Source organism: Brachypodium distachyon, chromosome 1, assembly GCF_000005505.3.
Source record: "Brachypodium distachyon strain Bd21 chromosome 1, Brachypodium_distachyon_v3.0, whole genome shotgun sequence".
NCBI classification, from domain to species: Eukaryota; Viridiplantae; Streptophyta; class Magnoliopsida; order Poales; family Poaceae; genus Brachypodium; species Brachypodium distachyon.
The window spans coordinates 1917081-1933899 of NC_016131.3; the positions used below are offsets into that span (position 1 = coordinate 1917081).

General features: G+C 45.1%; 3 protein-coding genes across 10 annotated transcripts; 1 reads left to right on the forward strand and 2 right to left on the reverse strand.

The window, feature by feature from the left end:
* The first annotated feature begins 2269 nt into the window (after positions 1-2269).
* LOC100824847 (ervatamin-C) lies at positions 2270-3815 on the forward strand. The gene is made up of 2 exons (XM_003559152.3): positions 2270-2838; positions 3021-3815. The coding sequence occupies exons 1-2, from the start codon at positions 2304-2306 to the stop codon at positions 3599-3601; spliced, it is 1116 nt and encodes a 371-aa protein (XP_003559200.1). The 5' UTR covers positions 2270-2303; the 3' UTR covers positions 3602-3815.
* A 135-nt stretch (positions 3816-3950) lies between these two features.
* Positions 3951-7269, reverse strand: LOC100825149 (BTB/POZ domain-containing protein At2g46260). Its single transcript, XM_003559153.4, is given in 6 exon segments — positions 3951-4584; positions 4586-5020; positions 5137-5416; positions 5671-5734; positions 5813-5931; positions 6999-7269. Coding segments are annotated over 6 exon segments (1452 nt in total). The 5' UTR covers positions 7195-7269; the 3' UTR covers positions 3951-4226.
* Positions 7270-7725: 456 nt separating this feature from the next.
* On the reverse strand, positions 7726-16580 carry LOC100825455 (BTB/POZ domain-containing protein POB1). 8 transcript variants are annotated; one of them, XM_014897762.2, is made up of 8 exons: positions 15965-16303; positions 13982-14045; positions 13018-13118; positions 12594-12852; positions 10714-10832; positions 10577-10640; positions 8902-9181; positions 7726-8782 (listed from the first exon to the last, which is right to left on the reverse strand). In XM_014897762.2, exons 3-8 carry the CDS (start codon positions 13093-13095, stop codon positions 7960-7962), a joined length of 1623 nt encoding a protein of 540 aa, XP_014753248.1. In that variant the 5' UTR covers positions 13096-13118; positions 13982-14045; positions 15965-16303; the 3' UTR covers positions 7726-7959. The 8 variants fall into 8 exon arrangements, with proteins under 8 accessions (XP_014753248.1, XP_024312741.1, XP_014753249.1 ...); XM_024456973.1 differs by having other exon boundaries at positions 13018-13495; XM_014897763.2 differs by having other exon boundaries at positions 15935-16303.
* Between the last annotated feature and the right edge of the window lie 239 nt (positions 16581-16819).

Consider the following 16819-nt stretch of genomic DNA (forward strand, 5'->3'; position numbering starts at 1 on the left):
CCATAAATTGGATTCGATTTTTTTCTTATACTTGTTACCATGAGATGTATTGGCCGCTACGGATCAGTTGATTGGAATGAAATTTGGAACGGGTATACTTGACGATGACAATATGAATCACTTGAAAAATAAGAAGATGAATATAGGAGCCCAGAGAGCAAATATAGGACCTACTCTAAGGCATCTTTATCTTGGTGATAAATCTTGTCCACCTGGAACCTTTAAACGAGACACGATGCAGATCCTAGAGAAGCTTCCATATCTTGCAGTGCTGCATATATGGAATTATCGTGGCACAGCGATGTCCTGCTCTGCCAAAGGGTTCCCTCAGCTGCAAGAGCTGGTACTTGGTCAATTTATAACTAGGTGGACGATAAGAGGTCAGCGCAATGCCAATGCTCTCCTACCTGGGTCTTCGCAACTGCCAGCTGGGCAAGCTCCCCAAGGGGTTGCTGCACTTCCCGTCCTTCAAGATGTTGGCTGCAAGTCAGCCCAGTGATCTGGGTTCTGACAACACATGGAGAGAACTTGAAATGAAAGGACGCAAGGTCAGTAAAAGAAGCCCAACCTCTTTTTTCTTTTAATTTTGGCACTGCATTTTTTACGGTGAACAAACACGGTAATCGGTCTCCATAATAGCTGTAATTCGGTAGCTGGAAGTCATCTCTTTTGTGCCTTTTGCAGATCGAGGTTGAGGGTCTTCCGTTGAGATCCTCTCAGAGACAGGTGAGTCGCTCGACGAAAAGCACAAGAGTGAAATCTTACTGTCGAGTATTTATCGTGTGTGTCTGACTTTTAACTGTTGATTTTTTTTTCCTTGGAGGCCCTCTGTGACATGGATCAACAAGCTACAACAATCAGAACCGCCTAAATATTAAGTAATTGCTGTCAGTAATATGTGTGCACAGAGACGAACACGTGTGATGCGAGATGGTAATTTCCGTATTTCAATTTGGTAATAACTTGGCTTGTAATTGTGATTTGTGAGGATTGAGATTTGCATAAACAGATTGAATAAGCAATTGTGTGGATTGAGATTTGTGTAACCAGATTGATTAACCTTTGTGCTATTACAATGTGCTGCCATCCATTGATCGGGCATCAACCTGTCGAGGCAGACACCATTTGTTGTTTTTATTGGACGGGATTTTTTCTCCTTGGGGTTATTTGTCACATCACATGGCACGCCTCAAGGCTGAATTGCGGTAGGGCAAAAAACCTTGCTCAACTCTTCCTACTGGCAGCCAGTCCACTCTGCATATACCATGCTCCATGCCTGCTGCCTGGCTATCTGCCTCTCCTGAAGCCAATGCAGTGGACACCGCGCGCAGGTGCTGCGGAATTGTGAATACGGATATTTGTATTTATACGAAGTCACCAGACGCACACGGCACACACATGTTCTACGGAGTACTAGTATACCGAAATCACTACCCAGGTTTCACCACGGAGGAACAGAACAGTACACAACACCTGCAGTGCATCAGCTTCAGGCTTCAGCAGCTACATTGTGTGCAACATGCCGTCAGCGACTCAACGAGCAGCAGCAGCTCTCTAGCTAGAGAGCTCACGGAATGCGCCGTACACCGGGTCCAGCGAGGAGAGAGCTAGCGCCGGCGGGGACGACCAGCTCGCCTTCGCCATGCATATCGATTATCGATCGCCTCTCAAGTATTGAGTTTGCACTGTTTTGACGTGCATGCGAATTAACCGCATCTGATCAATGGACATAATTGGGAAAATGCGAAATACTCGTGGTAGTGAATTTCCCAAGTTTCAGGAATAACTTTCACCAGCTGGAAACTATGTACAATTCCCGTCGTCTCTGATTACAAAAATTAAACGAGAGGTGTCTGCAAAGGCGTTGTTGGGGAACCATGGACAAATCGGGGGTGGCGACAAGGTGCGCTAGCCAGCAGAGAAACCCTGTGTCCGGCCACGCACGAAACCGCAGTGGCCGCAAGCAAGCAAAGACTACACCTAGTACCGTGCACATTAACGGATCCTACCCATTTATATGCACGGCCACACGAGCCCAAGAGCAACAATGCAGCTCGTTACCATTCCTCTACCGGCTCCCATGCACTCACTCACGCACTCTTTGCCGGCCGGACCGCTCATATGCACGAATGCAAAAATTCGACACCACGGAAAGACATGTTCCCCTGTTCCATATATGAATGAATATACTAGCTCTCGATCGATCGAGCACTATATAAACGCATCCAGACGTGCATGCATATATGCTCAACACAGAACCACGTAGAGTATATACATAGCTAGCTCGGCCGATCTGATCGACAATGGCTTCCTCCCCGGCGGCCGGGACGACGACGTGGCCGGCGCTGGCGACGACGGCCGTGCTGATGCTCCGGGGCTGCCTCTTCGTCTTCCTGACCGCGCTCCCGCCCGCGGCGATAATGACGCCCGCGGCGGGCCACGTGGTGGAGCTGGACGACATGCTGATGCTGGACAGGTTCGTGCGGTGGCAGGCGGCGCACAACCGGACCTACGGCGACGCCGAGGAGCGGCTGCGGCGGTTCCAGGTGTACCGCGCAAACATCGAGTACATCGAGGCCACCAACCGGCGAGGGGGGCTCACCTACGAGCTCGGCGAGAACCAGTTCGCCGACCTCACCTCCGAGGAGTTCCTCTCCATGTACGCCTCCTCCTACGACGCCGGCGATCGCGCCGATGACGAGGCGGCGCTCATCACGACGGACGTTGCCGGGGACGGCGCGTGGTCGGACGGCGACTTGGAGGCCCTGCCGCCGCCCAGCTGGGACTGGCGGGCCAAAGGCGCCGTGACGCCGCCCAAGAATCAAGGCCCCACATGCTGTACGTATTATTTACTGGTCGAGTTTCATGCACCGAATCAGTTCATCCAAAAGCTCAAACTTTGAGAAAAAAGTGCAACTTAGCTATGATTCGACACTTACAATATTACTCTTACCCTAATCAACAACAAACCATCTCTCTAGTTAACTAAGTTAATAATCTCCATCAATGCATGTGTGTAGCGAGCTGCTGGGCGTTCGTGACGGTGGCGACGATCGAGGGCCTGACCTTCATCAAGACAGGGAAGCTAATCTCCCTGTCAGAGCAGCAGCTCGTGGACTGCGACATGTACGACGGCGGCTGCAACACGGGCTCCTACAGCAGGGGCTTCCGCTGGGTGCTGGAGAACGGGGGCCTCACCACGGAAGCCGAGTACCCGTACACGGCGGCCCGTGGGCCCTGCAACAGGGCCAAGTCGGCCCACCACGCGGCCAAGATCACCGGCCAGGGCCGCATCCCGCCCCAGAACGAGCTCGTCATGCAGAAGGCCGTCGCGGGCCAGCCCGTGGGCGTGGCCATCGAGGTCGGCAGCGGGATGCAGTTCTACAAGACGGGCGTCTACTCGGGCCCGTGCGGGACGAATCTGGCCCATGCCGTCACTGTCGTGGGCTATGGGGTGGATCCGGCCAGCGGGGCCAAGTACTGGATCGTGAAGAACTCTTGGGGCCAGGCCTGGGGCGAGCGCGGGTTTATCCGGATGAGGCGCGACGTTGGTGGGCCTGGGCTCTGCGGCATCGCGCTCGACGTGGCCTACCCATACTGAAGGAGAACAGATTGGGCTTAATGCCTTGTGGTGTGTCCGTGTAACGTACGTGCTGCATCGTATGAATGCGTGCCAGGCAGTATTGTATCTGTCATATGCACCGTATACCGTACTTGTGTCTGATGGACCTATAGGTATATTGTTGTACGTGTTGGAGACTTGGAGCTGTACCCGTGGAGAAAGAAAAATGTAATGTGGACTTTATTGTATTATATATGTTGTAACTGTACGTTGAGTGGATGAAGCCATTAGCCATTGATCATGTTTGTTGGTGAGAACCGAGAAGAGTGACCAAGCAAGGCAAGAACGGGCACATCGATCCTCACTCCAAGCGCTACAAACTTGCAGCTTGGGGGCAACAGCTAGAAATACTCCATACAGATACAGCCAATGTCAGTGATAAGCAGGTTTGAAAGTGTCTCGTTTACCTGAATAAGTGCTGATCCCGTTTGCATCCCTGTTTCAGGAATCAGGATGCTGCAGGAAGAAGCATGAACTACCAGAAGGACTCACTGGTGCCAACACGCCCAGCCATCCAACAAAATAGTACTGTAGCTTACAACTGAAATGCTATTGAAGCGACTGGGGCAGTGCAAACGGCCTAACTATGTTGAGTGACATATCTTCAAGTCTCTAATTCAGGCTGCTCCTCCACCACCCTCAAGTCAGCTCTCAGATGCAGCACGCCGTTGATGAAGAGGCTATCATCAGCAAGGAATGACGGCCATAGAGTATCAAAAAAATTATTGTATCCAACCGTACCTTCGGTCAAGGTGTAGTCAGACTCGAGTCCGTACCCAAATTTTCCTGACCAACTTATCCTTGCAGCAAACTCGAGATCTACCATCAAACACCTTGCATTCCTTGGCTTCTTTTGAACAACCAAATAGAAGCCGAAGCTGTACTCCTGGTTATCCACCTCGTTAACTTCACAGGTTGCCTTGAGATGGAAGGTCCAACCAGCAAGATGGAACGGGCACGAATAGATCCATGTAAACTATGGCTTGTGGGCAAGGTTGATGAAACACAACCACTTTCACAGGTTTGTACTTGTAAGTTCGCTCTGCGAATTGGCAACAGATTGCTGCATCAGCGGCAAGAATGCTTTGCTGGGATGATGGGTAAGCTTCATACAGAAGTGCATCGGCGATAAACTTGGTTACTTCATCATGGTCTATATTATTATCGACGCATCTTAGGACCTCCCGCAGTTTCCTCCAACTCATATGCCTGAAGCGCACCAGAGGAAGTAAGCGAGAACAGAAGATCTTATGTCTATCCTCAAATTTTGGGTATTGTGCACAGGTCCACTTGAGCAAGAAGTCATATATGACATTTTCAGATCCCACCTGCAGGTCACTACTTGCAAAGATGGCTTCAATACCAGCAAGAGGGAGGTTCATCACTTCATCTTGGAACCTGAAATGAGACAACCATGCCTTCAGATTCATACGATGATTGTGTTGTGACAACAATGTCTGCAATTCTCTCATGAAAGAAAGAGAAGGTGGGCCCATCAAATGGACATGACTCACTTAGCCAAATCCTTGTATTTATTGGCAAGGAATTCCTTGGCTGCATCTCTCAAAGCCTGAACTTCACCAGCCATTGAAATAGAGCATGGGAAATCTAGATAGAGCAGTGCAGACTCTGTGGTCATAGGCAAGCTTGTAAGCAACTGACTGCATTGCCTCATGCAAGAAACAACCTGAAATTTGTCCGCAGCCATCAAGATGCCGAGCAAAAGAGTGGGCACGGTTGCAGTCACCTTTCCACTGTACATAAAACTTAAAAGCTCCATGAGCGCATTTTCCTCTGTTAAATAAAGCAAACAGTTAAATAAAGAACTAAACCAAAACCCCGTAAATGATCATTTAAGTATGACTATTTACATTCAGTATTGACAAAAGCTATTCGTGAGACTAACCATTTCATTATCATAGAAAAATTGATACAGTAGCAGATCGTGTTTACTTTGTTTACAAATATATATAGATAGCAATACAACCACAATAGCAGATCAGAATCAATTATAAGAGGAAAGTGTTACGCTTGAGCTATGACATTACCTAAATCAACAATCCTAAGTATTGTATGTGTCTGATCAGATTCTTTCATGCCGTTTGAGAAAAGCTGGGAAGCAAGAAGGTTATTAAAAACCGTGAACTCACTATAGAACAAATGCATTTCACAAGATCATCTCGTAACTACCTTCAGAAAGAAAGGACTTCTTGCAGCAAGAATTGCAGAATTGATATAGATGGTCTTTTCTCGTAAAACTGCTGTACACACAGTGGTTGGGGAAGAGTCGATACTCTGTCCTTTATCACCTGCAAAACACAAAGATCACTTGAAATAAATCACAAACTGGGAAAAGTAAAAGGTGCATAATAGAATCAGTGGGCGGATATTCTGCTGTGAGGGCTATAATACTTGGAAGTTGGAACACTATGTTCTTCTATGGTGCAGATAAATATAATGTATCTCCAGAGATAGAGAGTGAATGGTTAAACACCATCACGCAATTGGACAGTAAGATATGCTTCATCCAACAATATAAGCATGGTTGTAGTTCACTGAGTAAAGTATCCATAGATGTTACCCCAAGGATCCTACTAGAATTTCGTACAACTTCGTCCACATATGGTATTATACTATTATCTAATGAATTAGCGAAGTCCATACACCGCAAGCATCTGGTAGGACAAGCAAGTTGAATTGGTAGCTAAAAAGGAAGAAGGGGTTAACTAAGAACTGGTCGGTATGTTTGCAAGCGTTGGCCTGTAAAAAGTATGTTCCATGTATGGATAAAACGCGTAACAAATGGCTAGCTTTTAGATCAGCAGATTGTGCCAGTACTGTGGTAGCAAACTTATGTCCATACCGCTGTATCGAGCAGGCTACCTAAATGTTTCAACAGAAAAAGAAACAGCGGTGAAAAAAGAATGAAGGCCATGTAACAGTATTTTCTTCACTCCAATATTAATACAGTATGTTATTGCAATTTTGGCAGATTTGATGTGGTGATCAAGTTCCTTTTGAATTATCTGACATGTCCAAAGAAAGAATGTACCGTTACCTTGAAAAAACTAATTCAGAGAATTTTAGTTGCATGGTCCCTTTGTTACACACTTGGTTATTCTCAATTACAATGGATTGATTTTATTTTCCTTTTTCCAGGGCAATCGGACAACGGGCTGATGTTTGAACACCACTGCTACATCCAAAATATGTGGCTACAGTATTTGCTGCACTAATTCTAATCGGACGTATGGACCCCAGGCTATCGTTTCTCCAACGCCCTAATCAGGCCATCCACTTAACGAAGAATCGAATTAACTGAAAGATCAAATCGCGGATCGCATTAAGGATAGATCAAACCAGTTACTGCACGCACCTTTCTCCTCTCTGTGGCGCGCGCAGTCGGCGGCGGATCCTCCGCCGGCATCGTCGCTGGCGACGATCTCTATCCGCAGCAACCTGTCGGAGAAGTTGGCCGAGTTGAACGGGAACTCGAAGCTGGGCACCACGCTGCTGTGCGAGAAGTCCAATTCCATCCCCGCCGCCGTTGCCGACTGTTCGCCGGCGTCCATGCGCTTCCGTTTCGCCGAAGATTGGGGAGGGGTCGGCTGATGTTTCAGTGTTCCAGCTCTCGGAAGACACAGAGTTTGCAGAGGGAACCCTTTGTAGTTGTAGGCTAAGGTATTTATGCGAAAAAGGCCGTATAAATAAAGGAAATCCGATCGCTAGTCGTCGCCTGTATAAACCACATTCTTGTCTATCTGCTCAAGTATTGCTGTGACGGCGCCGTATCCTGATTTTTTTTGGGGAAAAAAATGATAATTCCAAGTGCGTTTGAAGTAAGATTCAAATTTAAATAATTTCGGCCTACAAAGAATTCAAATGCTGTTTTGAATAATTGCCTTGGTATGCACAGCTAATTTTTTTCCCCGGTAATCCTCGGTGTGTAAAGTAATCACACAAGGAAATGAGATACTATTACCTCCGCATCCATAAATAAGTGTCGTTAATTTAATACCCATATGTCCCTTAAATAAGTGACATGAATTTGTATGTAATTAGCGACACTTATTTATGAGTACAACTTTAATATAACTTTGTACTAAATCAGCAACAGTTATTATGGATCGGAGATTTTATGCAACCAATGCGTTAGGCTGGGAAAAACGTTTCAGACAGCCAAGTTTTCAGCAACGGAGGGAGTACCAACTTGCACATGATAATACATCTAACACAGAACCCGGCTGAGCCAACACTAAAACATATCCCAGATTACAATTGCGATCCCATCAAAGCGACTGATGCTGCACACAGAAACTAACTTTGCTGAGTGATCATCAAGTCTGTAACTGTGGTTGCTCCACCACCGCTAAATCAGATCTCATATGCAGCACCCCGTCGATGAAGAGGCTGTCATCAGCAATGAACGCCAACCATGGAGTACAAAAGAGACCCTTGAATGCACACTCTGGATCGTCAGTAAAGGTGTGCTGACTGCATGAGCCGTCGTCAAATTTCCTTGGTGATCTTTTGCTTGCAGAAAACTCAAAGTCTACTGTCATGTCCGGGGAGCCTTCCGGCTTGTTGGAGATCCCTAAATAGATGCAAAAGCCGTGTGACTCATTCTCCTCATCACTTTCACACGCTGCCACGAGACAGAATTCCTGCCCTGCAAGGTAGAACCTGTGCGAGTATATTTCTCCTGACGGGAAGAGTCGGGAGCACTCCTGAAACGTTAGATCCCAGTAAACTATAACCTGTCGGCAGGGTTGATCAAACGCAACCATTTTCATGGGTTTGGACGCATAAGCTCGCTCTGCAACCATTGCGGGTGCGCCAAGAGCACCTTCCAGCTGTGCTGGGTAACCTTTCTGTAGAAGTACCTCAGTAACCAGCTTAGTTATTTGATCATGGTCGATGTCAGTATCAGTGCACATAAGGATCTCTTGCAGCGCCAGACCAGGCATATGGCTAAAGCGCACAAGCGGAAGTAAACGGGAACTCAAGATCTTGCGTCTCTCTTCCGATTCTGGGTATTGTGCACGGGCCCACCTGAGCAAGAAGTTATATACGTCATCTTCGCTGTGCACATGGAGGTCATTATTTGAAAAGATGACTTCGATCCCAGCAAGAGGGATTTTCATCGCTTCATCATAGAACCTGAAATTAGACATATTATGACCTTAGTAAACACTTCATACATGATTTGGTGACATCAATGTCTACACTTTCCTCAGAAATACAAGAAATCATGGCTCAATCAAAGGGGGATCACTCACTCATCGAAATCCCTGAATTTATTGGCAAGGAATTGCTTGGCAGCACCTATCACAAGCTGAACTTCAGCTGTCATTGAAATGGAGCATCGATGCTCTAGGTAGAGCAGTGCAGATTCTGTGGTCATTGGCAAGCTTATGAGCAACTGACTGCAATGCCTCATGCAAGAAGGAACCTCAAATTTGTCAGCAGACATCAAGATGTCGAGCAGAAGACTGGGCTCAGTTGTCATCAACTTTCCGCTGTACATAAAGCTTAAAAGCTCCATGAAAGCATTTTCCTCTGTTCCAAGTAGAATAAAAACAAAAAAGGCGCAAAGATTAAGGAAACAGTTCAACAAAGTAACAGAAAAATAATAGCTTTTTCGTAACTTAAGCTAAATGATTATTTCAGTTGACTATTGACTAGTATTGAGAAAAGCTCCATGAGGGACTAGCCTTTTCTTTTAGAATAAATTTCAAAAAACCACACATTTCGGGGCAACCTTCTCACGCAGGTACCACTTTTGCTAATTTGCCCGAAAAACCACACTTTTAAAAACCACACTTTTTCAGTCACAATGTAACAAGCCCGAAATGACGTGTTTAGGCGAGTTGACAGTTTTTCTTACAGGTCAGGCCCACATGTCAGGCGACACATAGGACAACCCGACCCGACCCGATAGCCCATTAAGCCCACATGACTCTTGGAGGACCTGCTTCCCCTGCTGATTCCGTCAGCGATGCGGCGCGCTCGCCCCCGATCTCGCGATGCCAGAGAAGATGGAGGCGATGGGGTCGGGTGGGGCTGGAGGAAGGCTGGGGCTAGAGGCAGCCCGCGGGAGGGGCTGGAGGCAGGCTGCGGGCGGGGTCAGGGGACAGGCTGCGGGCGAAGCTTGCGGGCCAGCGGCGGCGGCAGCTCGCGGGCAAGTAGCATGGATGGCCAGGTTCACGCCCTTGAGCACCTGCACCTTCACAAGCCCAACCAGATGCCCCAACATGGCGCCCCTCTCCCTGCTCTTCTCTTCCCCTCTGCCTCGCTCGCTCTCTCCGCGGTGGATTGGATTGAGGGATGAGGAATAAGTAATGGCGACCAGTTGCAGCAGACAACTGCTGCTCCTGCTAAATACTCCCCCGACGGAAGCATTTCTTTTAGGATGGGGCACTCGTCTCTAGGCCCGCGGAAGCAAACAAATACATTCTTCTCGTGTATCGGTGGGGCGAAGCTTGCGGGCAAGCAGTGCGGGGCGGCGCGTGCGGGCTGGCAGCTGGTGCATCCGGGGGTCCAGCCACGCCGGAGACAGAGAAGAAGATGATGACGGATATAACGGGCTATCGGGTCAGGTTGGGTTTGTCCGACATGTCACCTGACAGGTGGGCCCGACCTTTAAGGAAAACTGTCAAAATGCTTAAACACGTCATTTCGGGATTGTTGTTACATTGTGACTGAAAAAGTGTGGTTTTCCGGGCAAATTATCAAAAGTGGTACCTGCGTGAGAAGGTTGCTCCGAAATGTGTGGTTTCGTGAAATTTACTCTTTCTTTTATCACAGAAAATAAAATGCGGTGGCAGAAAATAGGAAACATACTATTTTATTTAGCATAAATATTTAAAATATAGAAAATAGAAACACAACCATAATAGCAAATTAGAATAAATTATAAGAGAAATGAGTGTTTCCCCTGAGCTATCACGTTACCTGAATCAGATATCCTAATTGTTGTTTGCGTCTGATCAGATTCTTTCATGCCATTTGAGAAAAGCTAAGAAGCATCAAGCTTATTAGAAACTTGAACTCTGTAGAACAAATGCATTTCACAAAGCTATCAAAATTACCTTTAGAAAGAAAGAACTTCTTGCAGCAAGTATCGCAGAATTGATATGAAGGGTCTTTACTCGTAAAACTGGTGTATCTGCCATGGTTGGGGAAGAGGCAATACGCTGTCTTTTATCACCTGCCAAAAACCAAGATAGGTGTAATAAAAGAACAACTGCAAATAGTAAATGGAACACAATAAAATCACTCTACTGATTGTTTCTGCTGTTAACATACTTGGAACATTCTGTTCTTCTAAGGTAAAGATTCATTTAATCAATCTTCAGATATAAGGTAAAATGTGTAAAATAATGTCATGGAACTTGAACAGTCCTTTGGCTGCACTAAGCATGCTTGTAGCTCACTGACTAAAGTAATGATAGATCTTACCACAACTCCACAAGGATCCTTTAGGATTGAAAATAATAATTATGACATGTTTTTTCAGAAAAGCAAGAGTAGTTCATCAAATAATTATATTTATTTATCAAAATCCTAACTAGTCAACGCCACTTGAAATGATTTCTGACAAACTTGACCAAGAATTGCAAGATAAAGATTAGAGTTCAAAATCAACAAAAGACGATGACTAGAAGTTTTAGCTTTCAGCTGGCCTAGCATCTATCCAGTTTCCACATTTTCTTAGTTGTGCGCCTTTGTTCAGCGGATTGATTGCGTTTTACTTTTGCAGCAACAATGGATCTATATTGTTTGAACACCACTGCTACATCCGAATGTGTGACTAAGTATTTGGTGCCATTTAGGCTAATGATAACCTTCAATGTTCAACACACACACACACACACACACACACACAATGAAACAGAGGTGAATAAAGACAATTGCAGACCAATGTTGATCTTAAATGCTTGAAATGTTGAACATGGAACATGGTTACAGAAACTGGAGAATTCAGGAGCTGGAGAGAGACCTTCCCTCCACAGCTCCTCTCCAAATGTTCAACACACACACAATGAAACAGAGGTGAATAAAGACAATGGCAGACTAATGTTGATCTTAAATACTTGAAATGTTGAACATGGAACATGGTTACGGAAACTGGAGAATTCAGGAGCTGGAGAGAGAGACCTTCCCTCCACAGCTCCTCTCTAAATACATGAAGGATCACACTTACTCATAGAATCAATTTTATTTAGAAAAAAAGGAATTAGTGAAACAATTTCTTCATCGTTCAAAACACACATCCATCAAATCAATCTCACATTCTACAGTAACATGTGCTTCCAATTTGTTTTTTGAGATTCAAAATATAGCGATTGGAAGATTTTAGATATACAAATTTATACTCTGTTAAGTAAACTTCGTTTGAAGAAATTTAAAACCACTTATATTTATACCAAATAATATCATGTTCAAAATTCATGAAATCATCGCTTCCCCATTTCGCAGATCAATAACCACTACCCCTAATAGAAGGACCTTAAAGAAATAAAATTAGCTCAAGCATCAGCAAATGAGACACAAAACCCACCCACAAGTTAATGCCAGAGTCGTCTCAAACAACATATATCGGCAGCTAAATCCATCAGTGCCACGTACTATAGGAGCTGGAGAAGTATGGATGGCTAGGATAATAAGGAACCCCATGAGTTGATCTATGGTATCATTATTTCAACCATTTACTATTGAAGTTTATTTCTGCTTTTAGTGTTACCTTTTTACTTTCAACTTAGTCACATAAAGCTTTGTATCTGCATAAAAGGGGTGTCAATCAATCTATTCTGCCAAAGATTGGTTATATATCAATATACATATATACTTTGTTCTTCTGGATGCTTCAACTTTCCCCAATTTCTTTTGCTTGATCCCCACTCAAAACTATGTCAGATCCATCCAGGGTCTGACAATCAGACGGTGGAAAGAGAGGCAGTCAACGCACCTTTGTCCTTGCGGTGGCGCGTGCAGTCGGGGAGGAACCCTTCAGCGATGTCGTCACTGGCGACAACCTCTATCCGCAGCAGCCTGTCAGAGAATCTCTCTGAGTTGAACGCGAAATCGAAGCACTCCATCTTCATCTCCGCCTCAGCTGCTGCCGCCACAGACGACTCCCCGTCGGCGGCCATGCGCTCCGCCATCTCCGGAAGAGGAAGCAGACCGTGACCGTAAACCCTAGCTAGCTGGATTGGGGAAAAGTGGCCCTGGAAAATCTTGAAAGACCCGTGAGCTTTTCCGGCCCTGGGAAGTGGAGTACTAGCCAAGGTATAGGCACATCTTCCATCTTTGCACAAAAGGCAACAAATGGAAAAAATGGAAACCGGAAAGTAAAATTCATTCACAATTATTCAGGGGAACCCAGTTCTCACGTGTGCAGGATAGGCCCATTTGTCGGTGACCCGCAAGTTAGGTGACCCCGGTCCTCGACTTGCAAGATGTGCACGCATTCAACACTGGCGATCCTGAGGTCCTATTGAATGGAAATCATAGATCAATCCGTTGCCAATTGATTCAGACTTTGTTTTATCAAGAGCGGTGAAAGGCAAGCCCTAAGTTACCCAATTTAGACCATGCCACTCATTTCTCAAATAATAAATGACCATGTTGTGAACAAGTACTCAATTACAATTTCTAGTGGGAGCTTTCAAATCCAACAGGGATGCAATGACTAGACTGTTTGTTTATTTTTTTGAAGTGCCATTGGTCTTCTGTTAAAATTAGGCCAACACTTTTTCTTTTCTTTTTTGTGATGATGAGAAAAGACATGATCCATGCTGTGCCAAGCCAACAACACTGAAGATGGCCTCAATCCCAACAAGAGGGAAGTTCATCAGTTCATGATAGAACCTGAAAAGAGATGAAACATGGCTTGACTACACTCCATACATGATTTTATGACAATAACATCTACACTTTTCTGAGAAAAGAAATGTGGCTCCTTCCAATGGGGATCACTCAGTATAATCCTTGAATTTGTTAGCAAGACATTCATTGGCTGAACCTATCAAACGCTGAATTTCAGCTAGCAGTGACATCGGTACAGGATGGTCTAGGTAGAGTAGTGCATATTCTGTGGTCATACGCAAGCTTGTGAGCAGCTGGCAGAAATGCCTCATGAAAGAAACAACTTCAAATTTGCCGGCAGTGTACAAGAGACTAACCATTTCATTATCAAAGGAAGTGAGACAAAAAAGAGTGGTAGAAACTAAATTTTTTAAATATTCTCTATTATCAAGAGTCAAGCTTTTATTTTAAAAATACAAAAAAGTTGCAACGGAATTACAATAGCAAATTACAACGAAGAAGAATATTACATTTGAGTAATCACATTACCTGAATCAGCAATCCGAAGTGTTGGATGTTTCTGATCAGATTCTTCCATGCCATTTGAGAAAAGCTAAGAAGCATGAAGCTTATTAGAAAGAATGAATAAAATAGTGAATACTGAACAAAATGTATTTAATAACGGACTTCTTGCAGCAAGAATCGCTGAATTGATATAATCATCGTTAATCTTAAAACTGCTGTATCTACCATGTTCGAGGAAGAGTCGGTAATTTTTCCTTCATCTACTGCAAAATACCGGAACAAGAGAAATAAAGGAGAAATAGATAAAAGAAGTAAAAGTGTAAAAGGTACGGAACAGAATCACTAGACAGGTTGAACTGTTAAAATACTTTGAACACTCGGCTCTACTATGGGTGCAGATTCATTTAATCAGTCTTCATAAACAAGGCAAAAATGGTAACATCATGGAAAATGAACATTTGCTGGATCCAACTATCTAAGCAAGCGTGTAGCTCACTCGGTACGGTGATCAAGGTTACTCCAGTGTCCTACAAATGATATTCAAGCAAAACGAGCACACAAAGTTGTATACCGTTATCTAATATATTACTATATTCCATACATTGGAGCATCTAGTAGCAGCCGAAGCAAGTCAAGTACTACCTCCGTTCCATAATCTTTGCCGTGCTGTTAGTTCAAATTATGGAACGGAGGGAGTAGCTAACAAGGAAACCCCGGGCGGTTATAACCAATTAAGACTTGGTCCATCTTGCCAGCAATGGCATGTAACCAGTACGTTGCAAACTGAGAAAAGTGCAACCAAGGGCTACCTTTGATCATCATATTGTGGTAGCAAATTTACCTGCATACAACATGTACTTGCACTACTCAAGCGTAACAATTATACGCAGGCTAATGATAACCTTAAATGTGTCAACACTCCACACACAAAAAATAGAGACAGACATAGAAAATGGCAGACTAGTGTTGACCTTAAATGAAACATGGTTGTGGACACCAGAGAGTTCTAGAGAGCCCCTTACTCCGCACCTCTTTTCCAAATATACAAAGGATCATATTCTCTCATAAAATCGTCATTTTTAGAAAATGAAGCGGCGTCTATTCATCGTTCCTAGTAGACTAGTACACAACAATTAAGTCAATAGTATCGACAATAATGTATAAGTTCTTCTGCTAAAAATAATGTAGTATATGCTCTTCCCGCTAAAAAAATGTATATGTTTGTTTTCATTGGGAAATAGATATGGAGAATGAGGTGCAGTGATCAGAAACAAGGATGGAGATGTCCTTATTGCCGGTGCTGGACATGTTGATAATATCAGTGAGGCCTTTGCTGCAGAGCTTGCAGGTGTGGAAGAGGCAATTGAAATGGCAACCTACGTTGGGATTCACAAGCTGACCATTGAAACTGATTCCAACTTGCTATGCAAGACAGTGAACGAGAAGACCAGGAACAGTTCGAGGTGTGAAGCAGCAAGCATTTGAACAGCCAATGTTTCAGTTCAAGTAGAACTTCTATGAGTTTAATGCATCTCGATGTGATAGGGAGTTAAAACGGTGCTGCACATAGCTTAGCATATATTGGGTTGCCGTGTGAAGCAGATATGCCGATGTACTCCGAGTGTGAATTCTGCAGTTTATCGCGGAGATTGTAATGGGGAGTTGGCCTCAAATGTTATGGTATACAGCTTACTGCTTTCCTCTCAATAAAAAGGAAAGAAATCAAATGTTAGTGGTTACAGTACATTCCTATTTGGTACTTGTTACATTCAGATAGATAACAACAGGAAGATTTGACGTATGGCCAGTGTATACTCTGTTAACTACTTTGCCTCAATAAGTTTGAGACTGATTAAGGTAGCACAACTTTTTTTTTCAGGAACCAATTTTCAATGCTAGATAACTTGCATTTCCACCAAGCATGGCAAACCCGCCACAAATAAATTTGACCGAAAACGCATCAAAGTACCAACTAACCATATAGAGAATATTACATACGATCAGTACCAGCAGCAGCTAAATCCATTCATGCATCAAACGGTGCGGGGGAGGCACTCGATCCTCCACCGCCGTCGCCGTCGCCGGTGACGACCTCTATCCGCAGCATCTTGTCCGAGAACTTCTCTGAGTTGAACGCGAGGGCTCCGGATCCATCTCCGCCCGGCCGCCCCCGAAGCCCCTCGTCTCCTCGCCGCCGGCCATGCGATCTGCCACCTCCACGAGACGAGAGGGGGAGCGTGGCCGGAACCCTAGCTGGCCGACACTCCATACTCTTTTTTTTTAACCGCTGGCCGACGCTTCTTTGGAGAAGACGATAGGGCGGGCAGGCCGCCCGTTACTAAATTTTGGAAGGTCACTCACCTTAATCCATCCAGCCCGTGATGGTAGTGCCATTCTTCGTGGGTTGTGGACCTGAGGCCCATCTAATGGCCCATCTGGACTGCTAGTAATGGTCACAGTCGTGGCAAAATGCTTTTCCTATGGGCGCAAATGGACTCGGGACACTGCTTGCGACGTTTATTACCGAACCGAAGTGAAAATGTGAAATCTCCAAGTTGCAATTCTGCTCTTCCTAGCCTTGTTCCCTGATCTTGGCCTCCCGCTCATGTGCCGAAGGTTAATGTGGATGCAGCTTCTGAATCGAACAGAGCAATATGAAGCTTTGACAGATGGTTACAGGGGGAGGCTTCTGTCTCTTTTGCGCCGGCCCTGTACAAGCTCGCGAGGAGAAAGAATTTGCTCGTTTCAGATGCCCTCACGGATGGCAAATGGATGAAGGGGCTGCATAGAATGTCGTCGATGGTGGAGATTGATCAATTCCTCTATCTCTGGGAGAAGCTGCAATCTGTCACTCTCTGGTTC

Excerpts from the sequence above, each read along its gene's own strand:
- LOC100824847 (XM_003559152.3), top strand. The coding sequence starts at position 2,304 with ATGGCTTCCTCCCCGGCGGCCGGGACGACGACGTGGCCGGCGCTGGCG. Across the intron at positions 2,839-3,020 it reads GAATCAAGGCCCCACATGCT|CGAGCTGCTGGGCGTTCGTG; the intron begins GTACGTATTATT and ends GCATGTGTGTAG.
- LOC100825455 (XM_024456972.1), bottom strand. The coding sequence starts at position 13,095 with ATGCGTGCACATCTTGCAAGTCGAGGACCGGGGTCACCTAACTTGCGG. Across the intron at positions 10,641-10,713 it reads GAAGTTCTTTCTTTCTAAAG|CTTTTCTCAAATGGCATGAA; the intron begins GTAATTTTGATA and ends GATGCTTCTTAG. Across the intron at positions 8,783-8,901 it reads AAATTCAGGGATTTCGATGA|GTTCTATGATGAAGCGATGA; the intron begins GTGAGTGATCCC and ends GTCTAATTTCAG.